This window comes from Phodopus roborovskii, unplaced genomic scaffold, assembly GCF_943737965.1.
Source record: "Phodopus roborovskii unplaced genomic scaffold, PHOROB, whole genome shotgun sequence".
In the NCBI taxonomy this organism is placed as follows: Eukaryota; Metazoa; Chordata; class Mammalia; order Rodentia; family Cricetidae; genus Phodopus; species Phodopus roborovskii.
The window spans coordinates 19,607,386-19,627,925 of NW_026126418.1; the positions used below are offsets into that span (position 1 = coordinate 19,607,386).

The 20,540-nt window shown below is 36.3% G+C and overlaps 1 protein-coding gene across 1 annotated transcript; it reads left to right on the plus strand.

Annotated features, from left to right (window-relative positions):
• Positions 1-16,533: 16,533 nt before the first annotated feature.
• LOC127222066 (olfactory receptor 8K1) lies at positions 16,534-17,484 on the plus strand. The gene has a single exon (XM_051183976.1). It carries the CDS (start codon positions 16,534-16,536, stop codon positions 17,482-17,484), a length of 951 nt encoding a protein of 316 aa, XP_051039933.1.
• The last annotated feature ends 3,056 nt before the right edge of the window (positions 17,485-20,540 follow it).

Below are 20,540 nucleotides of genomic sequence, written 5' to 3' on the forward strand. Positions count from 1 at the left end.
AATTATTTTCTTTGTGTTTTCATAAAATATAAAGTTCTATAACTATCTCCAAAAAACATTGAAAACATAACTATTTCCATATGAATTTTTCCATGTGTTATTTTTATATTATTTTAACTGGTATTCATAGATTATTAACAGTACACAATTTGAAATAAATAAATCTTTCCACAATAAGTTGAAGTAGAGAGAACACACGCTAGATACCTCTCACCTAAACACATGCACACATATACACACTAGTTATAAGGTAGTGAAATGGTGAGATGATAGGGAAAATAATGAGAATTTCAAAAATAAAATGACTAAGTTCTTTGTGTGTTTATCACTTGCTGAAATAAAGCCCAATGTACCTATTCCTGGTGTGTTTATCTATGTCCTTGCTTTCTATCAGAATTATCTTTCACCTCTCAATATTCTATTTTTAATTTTTATCCCATAGTGCTTGTTTAAAAGAAGCAGACTTATTACTTTGCCAAAATAATGATTATCCCAAACACTATTACCATATTTTGTTTTGTTTTCTTGTTTTGTACCAGCACTATCATTTCAACATGTAATTCTGCTACCTGTAACTCTGTAGTTTTATATGAGCTTCATCCACCCAGGAATTTATTTAATATGAAAATCACAATGATGCATTTCGTGAAGTGGTGGATCTTACCTGCTGTCATAGCACCCACTAGTCTATGACATGGGGAATTGCTACATTCTGAAGACTGATGTGGATGACATATGAGTTCATAGTAAGCCTGATCTAATAATGAAGCCATGCCTAAAAAAAAAAAAAAATCTAAGGAAGTTTGGGAACACATGAGCTCTCAGATTTATGATCTACTGTTGTCAGGCCCATCTTTGTATAGGTTTATTGCAAGTAGTCACAGTTGCTGAAAGGTAACAACTGCATTTGCCCAGAAGACTGGATTTCACAGCCTTTTCCTTTTCCTCTGGCTCTTACATTCTATCTTCACTTGTCCACTAGCTGCCAATCAGTACTTTCAAACCCATGGTTACATCAATGAACCTGGTTAAACTCAGTGTGCCTCAGTTTAAAGGATGTTTTCTTCTTCTCCAGAGAAGATAATTTCTCTTGTTCCCAACATTTGAGTGGAGTTGAAGCCTTGTGAGATTTCCCCTTTGATGTTAGTTATCTATTGTTATTATTCTTCTCTGTGGAGGCAGCAATATTGGGAACTTCTCGGTAGAGCTTCTGGTATGTTCAGCTATGAAAAAACGTAGATAATATTACAAAACATGCAAGTAATACTGTAATAGTTGAGAAGTTTCTTTAAGCTTTAGGTGTATATACATATACACATACACATACAATTAAGGGGAAGGAGATCATGAATTTGAAAGACCAAGGAAGTTTTTGTAAGGAAAAAAGGGGGTAAGAATACAATTACAACTTCAAAAACTATTAATTTAAAAACTGTTTTTGAACAAACAAAAGATTTAATAAATTAGTAAATACAAATGGATATAGGGATGGAACTTGTAGGAAGAGTTGATAATAAGAATGGGAGGGAAATTAAAGAATGTCAAAGACCATAATTGTATAAATCGATGAAATTATAAAAGAACAAGTCTGTTTAATGTTGTAGAAAACTATAGAACACAATCATAATAACAAATGGCTCCAGATAGTGGGGGAACTACTGCATTTATAAAAAGGAAAGTCATCTGGTTTCAACAGTCTTTTTTTAAAACTTCTGCTCTTTTTATTGAACCCCTATGTGTTGTATAGAGTCATCCATGAATAATAAAACCATTTCCTATTAGTGTGATAGGAAAAGACAGAAACCCTACATTATATTAAGACTGATTAGCATCATGCTGCTATTCTAGGCTGGGCCATTTGTAAAAAAAAAAAAAAAAAAAAAAAAAAAAAGAACAAAAACACTTCTACAACAATTCAACAATTGTATTTCACAATAAGGAACGTTTTGTTATTTAAAATATATTATTCATTATTTTAATAATCCAAGTGCCCAACTTTCATATGTACACATTTTATCACATTTTATTAATTGAAGAAAGGGGCCTTTTGGGAAGGAAAGAGTAGGGGTGATGGCAGTTTAGTAAAGCACAAGGGAAGTGATCCAGGGTGCTGATGTCGAAAGATGTGATCAGGTAGGAAAAGAACTAGCTGGAATTTAATTTCGAGGATCTATGAGTGGCACCCATAGAGAAAAAAAAATGCTTATAGGACTGAGATGTTGAACACACTTCTGTAAAATATCTTCTTAGAATATCATCCTTGTACCTCTAAAGGCCTTGTTGATAAGGAATCAAATACTTGGCATACACCAAAAGGTACATGCTAAGATACATGAAGTGTGTACATGTTCAATGACTCAGTACTCAGCAAGTAGTTACCATTCCTACTTATGTTGGATTTGACATCTTACAACACAAAAGTCATGCTCACTGACTTACCCAATCTCTAAGACCCTTGTAGTTACTAATGGTACACAGTTTTTTTCCATGGTCTTTGCCATTTATGGAGGAACTGTTTCTATGACAGCTAAGCATCTCTTTTCCCTGTGTTGAGATTTTTTTTCACTCATTTTCACTAACTTGGTCTATTATAGTAGTCATTACCAGTTTTCTGGTCTATTTAACTTCAAGACACAAAATATGCATACAGCAAAACAGATTCATTCCACTGTTTTTTCCTTTAATATTAAGAACTTTGGCTGATGTGCCAACTTACTCAATGTTTCAGTTCCCTTGCTAAGTGTATTTTCTACATAATATAAAGGTACTTAATAGTGGAAAACACAGCTGCTTTGCCAGTGAGCTGGGTATATCAAACATGAGCCAGAGGTGTGCCTGATCTCTGACCCCCACTGCCAGTCCTCTGGAAACTCTGCTGGATATCCAAGCTCCTCCCAGAGATCCACCATTGCCCTCAGGACCACCCTGTGTACCTGCAGGATGGATCCTTGACCCCCATCGCCAGGCCCCTGCTAAAGATCCTCAGCTGGAGAGTGCTAGGTCGCAGCTAGTTCCCCCTATCAGCTCAGGAACATCCTGAGGCCCACCTGTGAGGTATTTGACACCCATCCCTGGGCCTCTGTTGGAAACTGATCTTTGACTCCCATCACCAGACCCCTGCTTGTGGAGAGACCTCCTAGAGAGCTTGGAACACCCAGAGATACAGCCATCAAACTTCTGACCCACCTAAGCCCACCAGGAGAGTACCAAAGAGAAAGACCCCATCAGCATCTAATGGAAGAAACCATGGGAGGATAGCAATACAATAACATACCTAACATTAAAAAGACAAGCATACCACCACCAGTATCTAGGGATTATACACCAAATAGACCTGAATATCTCAAAGAAGATGAAGCAGAAGACAATGACTTAAAAATATCGTCATAAAAATGATAGCTGCCCTCAAAGACAATGTGAGAAAATCCCTTAAAGAAATGGAAGAAAAAAACAAATAAAAAATTGGAAGAAATGAAAAAATCACTTAAAGAAAGGATGGAAAGGATTGGTGAAAATCTTTTCCCAGTCTGTGGGCTGCCGTTTGGTCTTGTATACTGTGTCCTTTGCCTTACAGAAGCTTCTAAGTTTGAAGAGGTCCCATTTATTAATTGTTTCTCTCAGTGTCTGTGCCCCTGGAGTTATGTTCAGGAAGCAGACTCCTATACCAATTTGTTCAAGGGTACCTCCTACTTTCACTTCTAAGAGATTCAATGTGGCTGGATTGATGTTGAGGTCTTTGATCCATTTGGACTTGAGTTTTGTACGTGGCAACAGACTGGGTCTATCTGCAGTCTTCTACATACCCTCATCCAATTGTGCCAGCACCATTTGTTGAAGATGCTGTCCTCACCCCATTGTATAATTTTAGCTGTATTGTCGAAAATCAGGTGTTCATAGGTATGTGGGTTAATATCAGGATTTTCAATTCAACAAAGGGCTGATCTCCAAAACATACAAAGAACTCAAGAAACTAGTCAACACAACACCAAATAACCCTATTAAAAATGGGATACAGAACTGAAGAATTCTCAATAGAGGAAATCAAAAAGGCTGAAAGACACTTAAGAAAATGTTCCGCATCCCTAGCTATCAGGGAAATGCAAATCAAAACAACTTTGAGATACCATCTTACTCCTGCTAGAATGGCTAAAATTAGAAACACCAATGATGACTCAAGTTGGAGAGGATGTGGAGAAAGGGGAACACTCCTCCACTGATGGTGGGAATGCAAACTCATATAGCCATTTTGGAGATCAGTATGGTGGTTCCTAAGGAAAATGGGAATTAGTTTACCACAGGATCCAGCAATCCCCCAGCAATACCCAAAGTATTCACATCCATGCAACAAAGACATCTGTTCAACTATGTTCATAGCAACACTATTTGTAATAGCAAGAACCTGGAAGCAACCTAGATGCCTGTCAATTGAAGAATTGTTAAAGAAGATGTGGCACATGTACACAATGGAATACTACTCTGCAGAAAAAAATAATGGTATCTTGAAATTCACAGGGAAGTGGATAGCACTTGAAGAAACCATCCTGAATGAGGTAACCTAGTCACAAAAAGAGGAAAACAGTATGTATTCACTCATATATGGATTTTGGGCCTAGATCAAAGGATCACCAGCCTATAATTCACACCACCAGAGGAACTAGGATACAAGGTGTATTCTAAGAGATTCATATAAAGTCCCTCACAGAACTGGGAAGGGATAATTCCCGCAGAGCTCAGGGAAAGTGGGGGGGGGGGACAGCGAATGGGGACAGAAGTAGGAGAAAACGATGGGGGAAGAAAGGACAACATGTGTGACCAGGAAGATTTAGCCTGGTTAGGAATACAAGACAGGAAAGAGAGAGACAGAGAAAGAGAGAACATAAAAGAGGGAGCCAATATTGGTTTGAAGATAAAATTGAACACAAAGAAAGGTCTAGAGAACTACAAGACTGCTGCTAAATAACAAGTTAAGCTTCCGTGGAAAGGCTACCATAAATGCCCTTCCCGGAGAGTGAGATCAGCAACTAACTTATCCATGGAGTCCTCAACTAATCCCTGTTGGAAACAGGAACAAACACCCATAAATAAACACTAAGTCGAAGTAGAACTCAGATGCAGAGGGAGAGGACAAGACCAGGAGGCAGAAACCCATAGAGGCAGCTTACCTGAACAAGGAGGAGGTAATGGGCCACCAGACTGATAGCTGGGAAGCCAGCATGGGACTGATTCAGGCCCTCCCTGAGTATGGGTCTCAGCCAGAAGGACTGAGCAGTCTAAGGGACCTCAGACAGTGGAGCCAGGATGTATCCCTGGAGCACAAAAGGACCTTGGGAACACATCCCCCATGGAGGGATAACTGCCTTAATGTAGAGACAGGAGAGAAGCCCTAGTCCCTACTTTACATAAACTGTCAGACCTACATGAGCCCTACTGGATGACATATGGAATTGGGGTGGGGGGATGGGAGAGAGGGTGGTTAGAGTGCATGTGATAGGGCAGAGAGGGTAAAAGGGAGGGAAGGATGGAGGGAGGAAGGCAGTGAGTGAGGGAGGTTTGGAGGGAGGGAGGGAAGGAGAGGGAACTGGGATCGACATGTAAAATAATAAATTAAATTAAAAAAAAATGCTTTACTCCAAAATTTAAGTTCAAGGAGAAGTTACTGGGGAAAAGGATTTGTATTTTTGTTTCCACAGAAAATGAAAAGATGTGGATTCCTTCCAGACTAATATGGTTTGATCAAGCCAGACCACCTGAAACAGAGCACCAGGTGATCCTACATTCAAAACAGCTGGACAAAGCAGCCTGACAGACTACAGCCAGGATTTCTGAATCTTCTTCGAATCCTCCATGACAGCACCCCTTACCAGCAGGAAGTATTTTGGAAAGAACAACACCCAAATTCCCAAATATTGTCTATAAATGTTTGTTTTCATTTAAATGGACTTGGTTATATAAAATTAATAACTAAAAAAAAGAAAGTATGGAAAGCTAAGAAAAAACAATTAAACAGGTGAAGGAAACAGTTCAAGACCTGAATACTGAAATAGAGACAATAAAGAAAACACAAACTGATGGAATGATGGAAATAGAAAAACTGGGCAAATGATGGAGAACTACAGACATAAGCATAACAAACAGAATATAAGAGATGGAGGAGAGACTTTCAGGTGCTGAAGATAAACTAGAAGAAATAGAATCATTGACCAATCGACCAATGAGAATCTTAAATCCAAAATATCCTTAATACAAAACATCCAGGATATGTGGGACACCATGGAAAGGCAAAACCTAAGAATAATAGGAGTTGAGGAAGGCAAAGAAGCCCAGCTCATAGAAAACTTTCCAAATCTAAAGATGGACATTCCATGAAAGTAAAAGAAGCATACCAAACACCAAATAGACTGGACCAAAGAAAAAAGACCCCTTGAAACATAATAATCAAGACATGTAACATACAGAATAAAGATAGAATATTAAGAGCAGAAAAGGACAAAGGCCAGGTAACATATAAAGCTAGACCTATCAAAATCACCCCCTGGTTTCTCCGTGGAAACTCTCAAGGCAAGAAGCTCCTGGATCAATGTTCTACAAGTACTAAGAGTCCATGGATGGCAGTCCAGGTTACTATACCCAGCAAAACTCTCAGTTCCTATAGACTGAGAAAACAATTTATTTAATGACAAAGCCAAGTTTTCTTAATACGTATCTACAAATTCAGCCCTACAGAAAGATCTGGAAGGAAAACTCCAACACAAGGAAGTTAACTACACTCACAAAAGCATGGGCAATAGATAATACCACTTCACCAGAACCCAAGGGTAAAGCAGGGCAAATATATTCACAATACCACCGCCAACAAAAAATCCAACATAAGCAAGCATTAACAATCAATGATCCTTACCTTCCCTCAACATTAATGGTCTTAACTTGCCTCTAAAAAGACACAGGCTAACAGAATAGATATGAAGACAGAATCCATCCTTCTGCTGAATACAAGAAATAAGCTGCAAAGATAGATATTACCTCAGGGTAAAATGCTAGGAAAAGATCTTTCAATCAAATGAACCCAAGAAGCAAGCAAATGTGTCTATCCTAGTATCTAACAAGTTAGACTTCAAACCAAAATCAATCAAAAGAGATAACGACGGTCATTTGGTATTCATTGCAGGAGAAATCCATCAGCACAAAGTCTCAATTCTGAACATCTATGCCCCAAATACAAAGGCACCCACATTCGTAAAAAAAAAAAAATGCTACTAAAACTCGAAGCTCACATAAAACCTCACACATTTATAGTGGGAGACTTCAACACTCCACTCTCACTGCTAGACAGGACCACCAGTCAGAAACTTAACAAAGAACTAACAGAAGTTATGTCTCAATTGGGTTTAACAGACATCTATAGAACATTTCATTCAAACGAAAAAGAATATATCTTCTTCTCTGCTCCACATGGCACCTTCTCTAAAATCGACCACATACTAGCTGACATAACAAACCTCACCAGATGCAAAAAAAAAAAAAAAAAAAAAAAAAAAAAAAAAAAAAAAGGAATAGTTCCTGTATATTATCAGGCCACATGTTTCAAAGTTGGAATTCAACAACAACAAAAATTGCAGAAACCCTACAAATTCATGGAACTAAACAATGAGAAATTGCACCATACCTGGATCAAAGAAGAAATAAAGAAAGGAATTAAGGACTTCCTAAAATACAACAAGAATGAGGACACAACATACGCAAACTTATGGGACATCTTGAAAGCAGTGCTACGAGGGTAGTTCATTGCACTAAGTACCCATATGAAGAACACGGAGGATAATCACATTAGAGAATTAACAGCACAAACGAAAGCCTTAGAAGAAAAAGAAGCAAACTCTCCCCGGAGGAGTAGACTCCAGGAAATAATCAATTTGAGGGCTGAAATCAATAAAGTAGAAACCAGGACAATACAAAAAATCAGTGCAACAAAGAGTTGGTTTTTCAAGAAAATCCACAGGATAGACAAACATTTAACCCAACTAATTAAAAAGCCAAAAGAAAACATGCAAAATAACAAAATCAGAATTGAAAAAGGGGACATAACAGACACAGTGGAAATCCACACAATTTTCCGGTTCTCCACAAAATTTGAAAGTTATAAAGGTAATGGATAAATTTCTGGATAATTATCACTTACTGAAAGATTTTAGTTTGCAGAACAAGGATGTGGAAAAGGGGCAAGAGAATAATTCTTGCAAGCAGAATATAGAAAATCATAAAGAATGGACATTGACATGGGAAGAGAGAACAAAAATTGTGAAAACAAGAAGGTTACTATGGTGAGGGGTCTAGTGGTCATGCTAGGCTGATTCTGTTAAATAGGGTTAGTAACTGAATCATCAATCTCTTGTGAAATAAATGATGTCTCTCACAGGTCTTGGCCCACAACAAGGATATAGGCCCCCAACCCCGGAACAAATGATTCCAGATGAACAGCCCTGTTTGGATCACTCTGGGGACTTTCCAAGTTATTCTATGGTTTATCCTTTGAATAAGAACAGGTAATACCTGGATGATCTCTCAAACATGAGATCATACTTTGTAATCAATCAACTTGTGCCCCATGCATGTATGCTGATTGCGGTCTTTCTCTATAAAAAGAGAGCCTAAACCTTTTTGGGGGGGTGTGCAGCTTTCCCCGAGATTGCTGTCATCCTAGTGCAATCGTTCAATAGACACCTCTTGCTTGTTGCATCTCCTGGTTGGTGTTTGTGTCATGGGGCTCTCCCACTGGCCCATCAGGATCCCAGAATTAGGGTCTACCATTACCAAAATTAAATCAAGAACACACAACTTAAATAGACTTATAACCCATAACGAAATAGAAGCAGTCATCAAAAGCCTTTGAAGACTTCCGATGGAAGACCTCAACCTCCCTGGGGAGCACAAAGTAGGTGGGCGGGCATTGGTGGGGGATCAGGGGAGAACAGGAGGGTAGGGGGACCGGGATTGACATGAAAAACAAGCTTCTTTCAAATTTAATTATAAAATATTCAAAACAAAAATCTCCTGCCACAGAAGTATAAAATGAAATCGTTTCATGTATGGTTTATGCCACTTCTCTAGATTACAGAAAGGTGTTGGAACTGTGCAGCATAATTTGCAACCAGTATATGAGTGGTTGTTCAATGTGTAATCCTGAGTCTAAGCCTGTGGAGAAAGTCTCACTCAGCAAGACTGTTTTTAATATAGGTACTGGAGTCTTCATACTTGTACTGCAAACTTTCTTACACACTTGGTAATTTTTATACTTATAAATTCTTAGTAATTATCAGCTAAAACACAGAGGACAGAAATCAGTATGGAAAGAGAATATGGAAAGAGAAGGGATAATTACATTTATCCCTTTCCTTTTTTAAGTCCAAACTCTCTCATATAGATCTCCCCACTCTCCTTCAAATTCATGGCATTGCTTTCAATAATTGTTATTGCATGTCTATATGCATATATATATGTTATGCAATAACTACATAGCAATAATATATTTGTATATGAGTTTTTAAATATATCTTGTTTGTTTCATATAATGCTACTTCTATGCATGTTTTCGGGAATGATGGTTTGGTAATAGAAAATAACATAGCTTGCTTTGCAAGTTTGACATAGTGTACCTCTATTTAAATACCAATCATTACAAGCCAAACATAGGAACTTAAAAGTCCAAACATTAAACTTATTGGAAATGTCATTAGTTTCATGTTGTATCAACTTTTAATCTTAACTAAATTACATGAGAATAATGACACATAAAAGAAAATTTATCTAGAAAAATTATGGTCCTCTAGTAGAAATAAAATATATCCAATCTTTCTGTACAAGAATTTATTGATTTCATTGCCAGTATGTGAGCAAATGATAAAGTCATTTTTCTCTTAGCCATTAGAATACAAATTTTGTTTTGTCTTTGACTAATTGTAGTAAGTATTTAAAGGATATCTTTGAGTGTATTCCACATTCATTTTTTAGAAGGTAAAGTTTCCTATATTTAACATTTAGAATCAGATATTGATATCATTTTTTCTATGAGACATTAAATGCAACATTTTAAAATTACATTATTTTAATTTAAAACAATATTATTTTACATGCCCAATTCCAGCCATTCCTTTGACACTGATAAAGTGGCCTCCATCTTCTATACGCTGGTTATCCCTATGTTGAATCCCTTGAACTACAGCATGAGGAACAAAGATGTAAAATGTGCCCTGCAAAGGACATTGAGTAATTTGTGCAAATTATTTTCTTTGGGTTTTCATAAAATATAAAGTTCCATAACTAACTATCTTCAAAAAACATTGAAAACATAATTGTTTCAAATGATTGTTACAATGTGTTAATTTTATATTAACTGGTATGTATACATTATTAACAAAACAAAATATTAAATAAATTTCTTCCACAATAAGTTGTTTTTATACAAAAGTAGAGAAAATACACACCAGATATCTCTTACATAAACACATGTACACATATACACACTTGCAATAAGGAGAGTGATATGATGAGATGACATGTGGAACAATGAAAATTTCAAAAATAAAATGACTAAGTTCTTTGTGTGTTCATCACTTGTTTAAATAAAGCCCAAAATACCTCTTCCTCTTGTTTTGTTTATGTACTTGACTTCTTTCATAATTAACCTTCACTTTTAATTGTATTTTTGATTTATACTCCATAGTGTTTGTTTACAAGAAGCAGACGTCTTATTACTGTGTAAAAATAATGATTATCCCAAACACTATTATCATATTTGTTTTTTTGTCAATACTTTCATTTCAAAATGTAATTCTGCTACTTGTAACTCAGTAATTCAAATATTCTTGCTCCCCCAAGTTCTTGTCTTTAAGGCACCATACTACCAAGAACTTCCAGGTAAATTTTTTGAGTAGCATATATCAGACTGATTTGGGAAAGGGTTAGCAGAAATTAGCATTATATAGTTAAAATATACTAAGGTCAAGGAGAAAGTGGAAGAGGTTGTGAAGGAAGAGTATGGAAGGAAGATGAGAAGGAAAAAAGAAGAAGGGGAGGAGAGAAGTGAAGAAAACAGAGAGAAGAATAAAGATAGCATTTCTTGATTTATGATTTCTGTCTTTTGGGGTTCACCCAGTGTGGTAAAAAGAAAAAAGAAAAGATAAATTTTCATGAAGGTTTTGGGTAATGATATATTTGTATATGGAATTCTATAAGGAGAAAATAAGGGATAAATTTCCTTCACAAAAAAGAGAGCTCAATAAGAATGTTTTATACAAAATATTTTAATAATTAGACTTGATTAGTTTTATATGAACTAAGCCACCCGGGAAATTATTTAACAATGAGAATCACAAAGACAAATTTCATGGAGTAGTGGATATTACATGCTGTCATAGCATCCACTAGTCTACGGCATGGGGAATTGCTACATTGAGAAGACTGATGTGGGCGACATATGAGTTCTTAGTAGCCTGATCTACATAGTAAAGCCATGCCTTAAAAAATATCCATCTGTTTCCAATAGTTCTATAGAGAGGTTTAGGAACACAGGAGCTCCGAGATTTATGATCTACTGTTGTGAGGCCCAGTTTTGTGTAGGTCTATTGGAAGTAGTCACAGTTGCTGAAAGGTCACAACTGCATTTGCTCAGAAGACTGAATTTCACAGCCTTTTCCCTTTTTTCTGACTTTTATATTCTATTTTCACTTGTCCACTAGCTGCCAATCATTACTTTAAAATGGCTACATCAATGACCCTGGTTAATCTCAGTGTGCCTCAATTTTAAAGGATGTTTTCTTCTCTAGAGAAGACAATTTTCTTAATCCCAGCATTTATGTAGAGTTGAGACCTTGTGAGAATCCTCCTTTGATGTTAGTTATCTGTTGTTATTATTCTTGCTCTGTGTAGACAGCAACATTGGGAACTTCTCGGTGGAGCATCTGGTATGTTCAGCTATGAAAAATGTAGATATTACAAAACATATGAGTAATACTGTATAGTTGAGAAGATTTTTTTAATGCTTTAGGCATATATACATGTACACATACAATTAAAGGGAAAGAAATCATGAATTTGAAGAAGCAATGGAACTTTTGTGAGGAAAGAAAGGGGGTAAACAAAGTAAATACAATCTCAAAAGCTATTAATTTAAAAACTATTTTAAATAAACATAGATTTAATAAATAAAAAATATAAATGGATATAGGGACAAACTTGCAGGAAGAATTGATAATAAGAGTTGGAGGGAAATTGCAGAAAATCTGGGACCATAATTTTATAAATCTATGAAACTATCAAAGAACAAGTTTATTTAATGTAGAAAATTCAAGAACAAACTTATAACAGTAAAATGTAAAGAAAATGGCTCCTGAAAGTGTGGAACGACTGTGCTTATAGAAAGGGAAATCTTAAAATATTAATCTCTTTTTTTGAATCCCCTTGTGTTGTATAGAGTCATCCATGAATAATAAAACCATTTCCAATTAGTGTGATAGGAAAAGACAGAAACTGTACATTATATTAAGACTGAATATCATCAGGATGCTATGGTGGGCTTGGCCATTTTTACAAAAAAAAAAAAGATGAGCAAAAGCACTTCTATAAACATATACAACAACTGTATTTCACAATAAGGAATGTTTTGTTATTTAAAATGTTGTATTATCCATAATTTTAATAATCCCAATGGCCAAATTCCATATGTACACATTTTATTAATTGAAGAATGGTGTTTCTTGGGAAGGAAGATTGGGGGTGATGGCAGTTAAGCACTAGGGAAGTGATCAGTCCTGGTTCTATGCTAAGAGAGTATCCTTCCATGAGAAATGTGCTCCCAAAGGCCTTTCATGCACCAGGGATACATCCTGGTTCCACTGTCAGAGGTCCCTAGACTGCCCAGGCCTTCTAACGAGACCCATGTTCAGTGTGTCTGAGTCAGTCCAATGCTGGTTTCCCAGCTATCAGTCTGTGTTCCATGAGCTCCCCCTTGTTCAGGTCAGCTACCTCTGTGGGTTTCTGTAGCCTAGTCTTGTCCTCGCTCTCTGCATCTGGATTCCAATTCTACTCAGTGTTTAGCTGTGGGTGTCTGCTTCTGTTTCCATCAGCTACTAGATAGGGCTCTATGATGGTCAATAAGTTAGTCATCAATCTCATTATCAGTTTCTGTGGGATTCTCCAGCCTGGTCTTGACCACTTTGCTTATCACTCCTCCCTCTATGCAACTGGATTCCAGGAGTTTGGCTCAGTGTTTAGCTGTGGGTTTCTGATTCTGCTTCCATCAGCTATGAGTAAAGGTAGTCATCAATCTCATTATCAAAGAAGGGAATTCAAGGTAGCCTCTCCACTGTTGCTTAAATTGTTAGTTGTGTTCATCATTGTAGATTATTGGATATTTCCCTAGTGCCAGATTTATCTTTAAACCTACAATAGCTCCCACTATTATAATATCTTTTTCTTGCTCTCCTCTATTCATTACTGCCCATGATTCTACACTATGTGTTATATCCAATTTAACATTTCCCTTTAATTAAAAAGCTAAGGATCTGATGACCATTGAGTGACACATCATACTATATACTAAGTATATAGTCGTAAAAATTTTGCAAATAAATAGAAATAATAATGCACAATATTTTAGATTATTGGGTTAGCACTCTATGTATGTATGGGAGAGAAAGAAAGAAAGAGTATGCATGTGTGTTGTGTTTATGAATGCAGACATGAGTGAAATATTGCATGATGTGTTTATCAGGGACTACATGGGAGGTCCCAAGACTACCTCTGTGTCATTGCTTGCCTTCCATTTTATACAAAAGAGGGTCTAGAGAGTTTTTCTGATGGCCATTGGTGCATATGCTAAGTTAGCTAACCTAGGAATATCTGGTTATTCTTTCTCTTCCTTTTGGAAGCAGCAGTGATATTACTGAATCACAGGCTATGACTTTCTGTGGGTTGTGGAAATTTAATTCAGACAAGTACTATTTTAAAATGGTTTCTTGTGATTAAATCCAGGTTTCTACATTTGCACAGAAAGCACCTTTACCCGCTGAGTCATTTCTAAGCCCTGATTAGAATTTTATTTTAAGTTTCACAAGTGTGTTAAAGTGATATTATTCTATAGATGTGTTCCAATTTTGTTTCCCTGTTTGATTGCATTATACAAGTAACATTGACAATTATACTGATGCTGGAAAAATTTACTCCATTTACATTTTAAAAACTGAGAGAAATTAATGGTACTTCATAAAAATTTGTTGAAATTCAGTAGTTAAAACTATGGAAATAATCCTGGTAATCTGAAGGATGAAGCAATCTCCTTAACATTGGTTTAATAGTCAGGTTGGAAAGTATGAGAAGAAATGCTGGCTTGAGTTTTATTTTTTCTATGCATTTTTAATAGAAATATAATTCTACAGATCACCAAAGCTAAGACAACTGTAAGAAATTTTATATAAATGAAAATCCAAGGAGATCCAAAACATTTTCTCATATTATAACATTTTCATATTATAACATTTCATATTATAACATATTAAGTATGTTATAAACATATGAATCATGATTCACCATTATTCACTATGGGTTGATTATTAAAAAGAATATATCTCACAGGATATTTTTCCATATCAACTCATTTATGTATCTTTAATATATGAATGTATCGTTCCTTTTATTTGTAGGTTTGAAAGGATGCTGCAACTTATAATTCTATCATTATAGATGCTGATAAGATATATGTAATATGCTAATAAAATCCTATTCATGATTTTCAATATTTAATGATAATGTATTATTCATATATTCCATTACACTAATACAGGAAGTATTTTAGTTTTCCTAAAGGTATATTTACAGAACAATTAATAGATGTACGAGACACTCTACCTCCCTCAGGAAATCATGTAAAGTTTGTTTACCCATTTGCATTTGCACCTCACTGCAGTGAGTCTCATGAGACTAGAAATGAAATGCTATATAAATGAAAATTCATAAATCCATTCAGTTACAACTAAGAAGATCAAAACAACTAGATTCATAATCAGGGTATCCACACAGGTAAGAATGTAGAGACGTACAGTGGGCTTTGATAGTTTTTAAGAGAGGTACTTACACTCAGCTATTACAAAAAAAGAAAAAAAAACTAAAGTAAGGGCAGACCCCTTCTGCAGTCATTAATAGTCTATGCTCAATATTTACAAGGCTAACTTTAAATTTACTGCCTTGCTCCTCAGTCATCCATTTTAACCAGAAATTTTTCCTATCATATCTGGTATCATCTCTGTCTCACATCTCATGTTTACTCCAGTTACACTTACTAGAGAGATAGAATGATATAGTGTTTATGAGAATATGTCCATATGTTAGATGAAGTATTTGAATCTTGACTTTATACTTATATTTGAGTGACAATTTATTAATTATTTCAGACCTCTGAGTCTCAGTTCATTTGCATCCTATAGGCATACAGAAGACATGGCTACCTACTTCTTAGTGTTTTGTAAAGAGCTTAGAAATATATCCAGCACACAATAGTTTTCCTCTTTCGCTAGGCATGTATATTCTTTCGGCTTGGCTTCTTTCCATAACTCTCCACAGGTGTATACGAAGCATTAGGATTTACAAACTGGACCTTGTTTAAACAAAAGAAAGACAAATGGTTCAGAGATCATTAAAAACAGAGATTCATCATGAAGAACAAACAGTGGCAGAAAATCAAACTGAGATGTTATGAGATTCTGAAATGAGTCTCTAAATCAGGTTTTGAACATTAGTAAACAAAGATGTTCTGAAACATTCATTCTTAGCCACAGATATATGTGATAGTGTGTAAAAATGGTATGTAAAGTAGTTGTTATTGCTTCTTTAAGAAAATTATCAACTTGATAAGAAGAAAAGGAAGATTTCTAAATACATACATGCATACATAAATATGTATATATACAAATATACATCATGTGTGCACATGTATGCTTATGTATGCCTTTGTATGTGTAAAATCTGTATTCTTTAAAACTTGAAAATTTTAAACAAAAAAAATAATTTTTTTACATAATACAAAAAACTTGGCAACAAAAGAAGTAGGTATTAGTTCTTTTTTCAAAATGACTATTATTGCTAAATGTGATGGCATGTGGCTGTAATCCTGGTTCTCAGAAGCAAGAGAAGAAACTCTAGGTCATCTCAGCTACATAGTTAATTGAAGCCAGCCAGAGCTAGCCTGTTGATGCAGAGACAGTATGAATATAAATTCCAGGTTGCCCTGAGCTCTATAGCATGACCAAGCCTCAAAACAGAGAACAAAACAAGGAAACAATATCAAGACCATTTGAAAGCTCACTACATCATAGTTTTGAGGAATATAAGTATTCTCTCCTATACTTCTGAGATGGAGCAGAACTGGTGATTTCAAGTGAAGAAACCATGTCTTCTATACCATGCCATAATTTTTTTGACATACATCATTTCAAAAATAACTTATGTTAAACTTACTCCCTGTACAGGTTACCAATATCAAACCTAATGGAGAAACTCAACCACACTGCAAAGACCCAGGTTGCTGAGTTTATTCTCTTAGGACTCACAGACAGCCCCAACCTCAAGGCACCACTCTTTGGAATATTTTTAATTATATACTTGGTCACACTGATGGGCAATCTGGGCATGGTTATTCTGACACATTTGGACTCTAAACTTCATACTCCTATGTACTTTTTTCTGAGACATTTATCAATCACAGATCTAGGTTACTCCTCAGTGATTGGTCCAAAAATGATGGTAAATTTTGTTATACAGCAAAATACCATTTCTTACACTGGATGTGCTGTCCAGCTGACGTTCTTTGAGATTTTCATAATAACTGAACTATTTATTCTTTCAGCCATGGCGTATGATCGCTATGTAGCCATCTGCAAACCTCTTCTCTATGTGATCATCATGTCAGGGAAAGTACGCTGGGCACTGGTACTGGCACCCTATCTCTACAGCATATTTGTGTCATTATTTCTCACATTTAAGTTATTTACACTTTCCTTTTGTGGCTCTAATATAATCAGTTACTTTTATTGTGACTGTGTCCCTCTGATAACTTTGCTCTGTTCTGACACACGTGAATTAGAACTGATCATTTTAATTTTCTCAGGCTGTAATTTACTCTCCTCCCTCTTGATTGTTCTCATATCTTACATGTTCATTTTTGTGGCAATTCTCAGGATGAACTCAAAGGAGGGGAGGTCCAAAGCCTTCTCCACATGCAGCTCTCATCTAACAGTAGTGGTGGTATTCTACGGAACACTGCTGTTTATTTACCTGCAGCCCAAATCCAGCCATGCTTTTGATATTGATAAAATGGCCTCTGTGTTTTATACACTAGTCATTCCTATGCTAAATCCATTGATCTACAGTCTAAGAAACAAAGAAGTAAAAGAGGCCTTTAAGAGAACTTTTACTCATGGTTTGAAAACCTCCACTTAATATCTCAATATTCAGTCACAAAGTTTTCATACTTGTCAGATAACAAGACACATGCAATCATCAAGTGCTAGAAACAAACAGCAAACTTAAGTCTCTTCATAAAGAAATAAAGAATTCGTTCTATGAAAACTCCAGCTTGTTTTCAAGCTCAAAAGAATAGAACACACAGTACTAACAAAAGAAAATCTTCAAAACTATTCAGTATCACACTGGAAACTATAGTATATAAATATGGAAATAAGGTAGTATTTCTTGTTTTAGCCTAGTCTTGATAAAATGAAAATTTCTTAATTAAAATGAATAAATGCAAACTATATACTTAGTAATATACTTTTTTTATTTCAAATGTGGCTTTATTTTGTTTGCTCCAGATGGTTCAGATCACCTGATCGTATCCCTCCAGAATTTCATTTGCATCCAGAGTCAACCCTCAACCTCTCCTGCAATGTTGACTCCCACCCATGTATTCTGTACTCGTGACTTTTCTTTCTTTTTTTTTTTTTTTAATTTTATATAACCAAGTCCATTTAAATGAAAACAAACATTTATAGACAATATTTGGGAATTTTGGCATTGTTCTTTCCAAACTACTTCCTGCTGGTAAGGGGCACTGTCATGGGGTATTCGAAGAAGATTCAGAAATCCTGGCTGTAGTCTGTCAGGCTGCTTTGTTCAGCTGTTTTGAATGTAGGATCACCTGGTGCTCTGTTTCAGGTGGTCTGGCTTGATCAAACCACATTAGTCTGGAAGGAATCCACATCTTTTCATTTTCTGTGGAAACAAAAATACAAATCCTTTTCCCCAGTAATTTGTCCTTGAACTTAAATTTTGGAGTAAAGCATTTTTTTTAATTTAATTTATTATTTTACATGTCGATCTCAGTTCCCTCTCCCTCGCTCCCTTCCTCCCTCCCTCCTTTCCTCCCTTTTACCCTCCCTGCCCTCTCACATGCACTCTAACCACCCTCCCATCCCCCCACCCCAATTCCATACTTAGGGGAATGTCATCCAGCAGGGGTCATGTAGGTCTGACAGGTCAAAGGATCACCAGCCTATAATTCACACCACCAGAGAAACTAGGATACAAGGTGTATTCTAAGAGATTCATATAAAGTCCCTCACAGAACTGGTAATGGACAAGTCCCCCAGAGCTCAGGGGAGGTGGGGGGGGGCAGCGAATGGAGAGAGAAGTAGGAGAAAAAGAGGGGAGGAAAGGAAAACATGTGTAACCAGGAAGATTTAGCCTGGTTAGGAATACAAGACAGGAAAGAGAGAGACAGAGAAAGAGAGAACATAAAAGAGGGAGCCAATATTGGTTTGAAGATAAAAATGAACACAAAGAAAGGTCTAGAGAACTACAAGACTGCTGCCAACTAACAATTTGAGTTTCTGTGGAAAGGCTATCATAAATGCCCTTCCCCGAGAGTGAGTTCAACAACTAACTTATCCATGGAGCCCTCAACTAATGCCTGTTGGAAACAAAAGCAAACATAAACACTGAGTGGAAGTAGAACTCAGATGCAAAGGGAGAGGACAAGATCAGGCAGTGGAAACACATAGAGGCAGCTTACCTGAACAAGGAGGAGCTAATGGGCCACCAGACTGATAGCTGGGAAGCCAGCATGGGACTGACTCATGACCCCTGAATATGGGTCTCAGCCAGAAGGACTGAGCAGTCTAAGGGACCTCAGACAGTGGAGCCAGGATGTATCCCTGGAGCCCAAAAGGACTTTGCAAACACATTCCCCATGGAGGGATAACTGCCTTAATCTAGAGACAGGAGAGAAGCCCTAGACCCTACTTCACATGACCTGTCAGTAATATAAATTTTTACAGAAGTCATTGAATATTAAAGTTAAATAAGAGTATGCAATGAAGACTATACCAGGTAATTAAGGAGGCAAGAAAAAAATATGACAACTGAAAATCAATTTAAAACAAAATCTAAGCTATGGGTTAAATAATGGATTAGACCTCATAATGATGTTTCAATCAATTTAAGATCATATTTAATATATTAAGAACATATTGCACATCCAAGAAGATTTTTTTTTTATTAGACATCATGGAGATTTGTCATGGATAAGTTTGAGTTTATAGCCTCATGATGCAATGCTTTAAGACTGAAAACCTCAAATAAATTATGTTCATCTGGCCACATATTGCTGGATTGATTATGTAGTACTTCTGAAGTACTTGTGTAAACATCCTAGGTGTCTTGTTTCCATTGAATGAAATAGACTCTGAAACACTGCTTCTTTCATGTTTCTAAAAATATCAGGATAGTCTCAGCTCTTATCTCACAATTTTTAAATCACATATATTATATTGCTTTCCTTGATGCATTTTTCAAAAAAAATAACTAATTTTCTGCATAGACTAGGAATATACTTAGGCATTAATCTGCTAAAAAAAATAGGCAAACAAAATTCTGTTAAGACCTTATCTGAAGTATGTACAGAGTTCGTCCCTTAATTCAATAAACATGTTTGAAATCAAAGTGCAGTCTCAAAGGTTTGTTCTCCTTTATAAATAAATTTTAATATTTTTTGTGAAAAATACTACCACACCTAGTAGCTGATAGAATCAAAAGCAGATATCCATAGCCAAACTCCAGGAATCCAGTTGCAGACAGGGAGGAATAATGAGCAAGGAGATCAAGACCAGGCTGGAGAAACCCTCAGAAACTGCTCATGGGGAATTCATGAACTCCAGTCTGATAGATCGGAAAGTACCGTAAGACCAACCCAGATTCCCTGAATGTGATGTTAGTTGGGAGGGCTAGGAAGTCTATGGGGCCTCTGGTAGTTTATCAGTATTTATCCCTTGTATATGAATGGACTTTGGGAGTCTATTCCATATAGAGGGATACTCTCTCAGTCTAGTCACAAGGGGGAGGGCCTGACTCCAAACGATATGACAGCCTTTGGAGGTTCCCCATAGAAGACCTCAACCTCCCTGGGGAGCAGAAAGCAGATAAGGTGGGGGTTGGTAGGGGGAACAGGGGAGGACAAGAGGGTGGGGGAACTGGGATTGACGTGAAAAATAGGCTTGTTT

Coding starts and splice junctions, on each gene's coding strand:
- LOC127222066 (XM_051183976.1), top strand. CDS start 16,534: ATGGAGAAACTCAACCACACTGCAAAGACCCAGGTTGCTGAGTTTATT.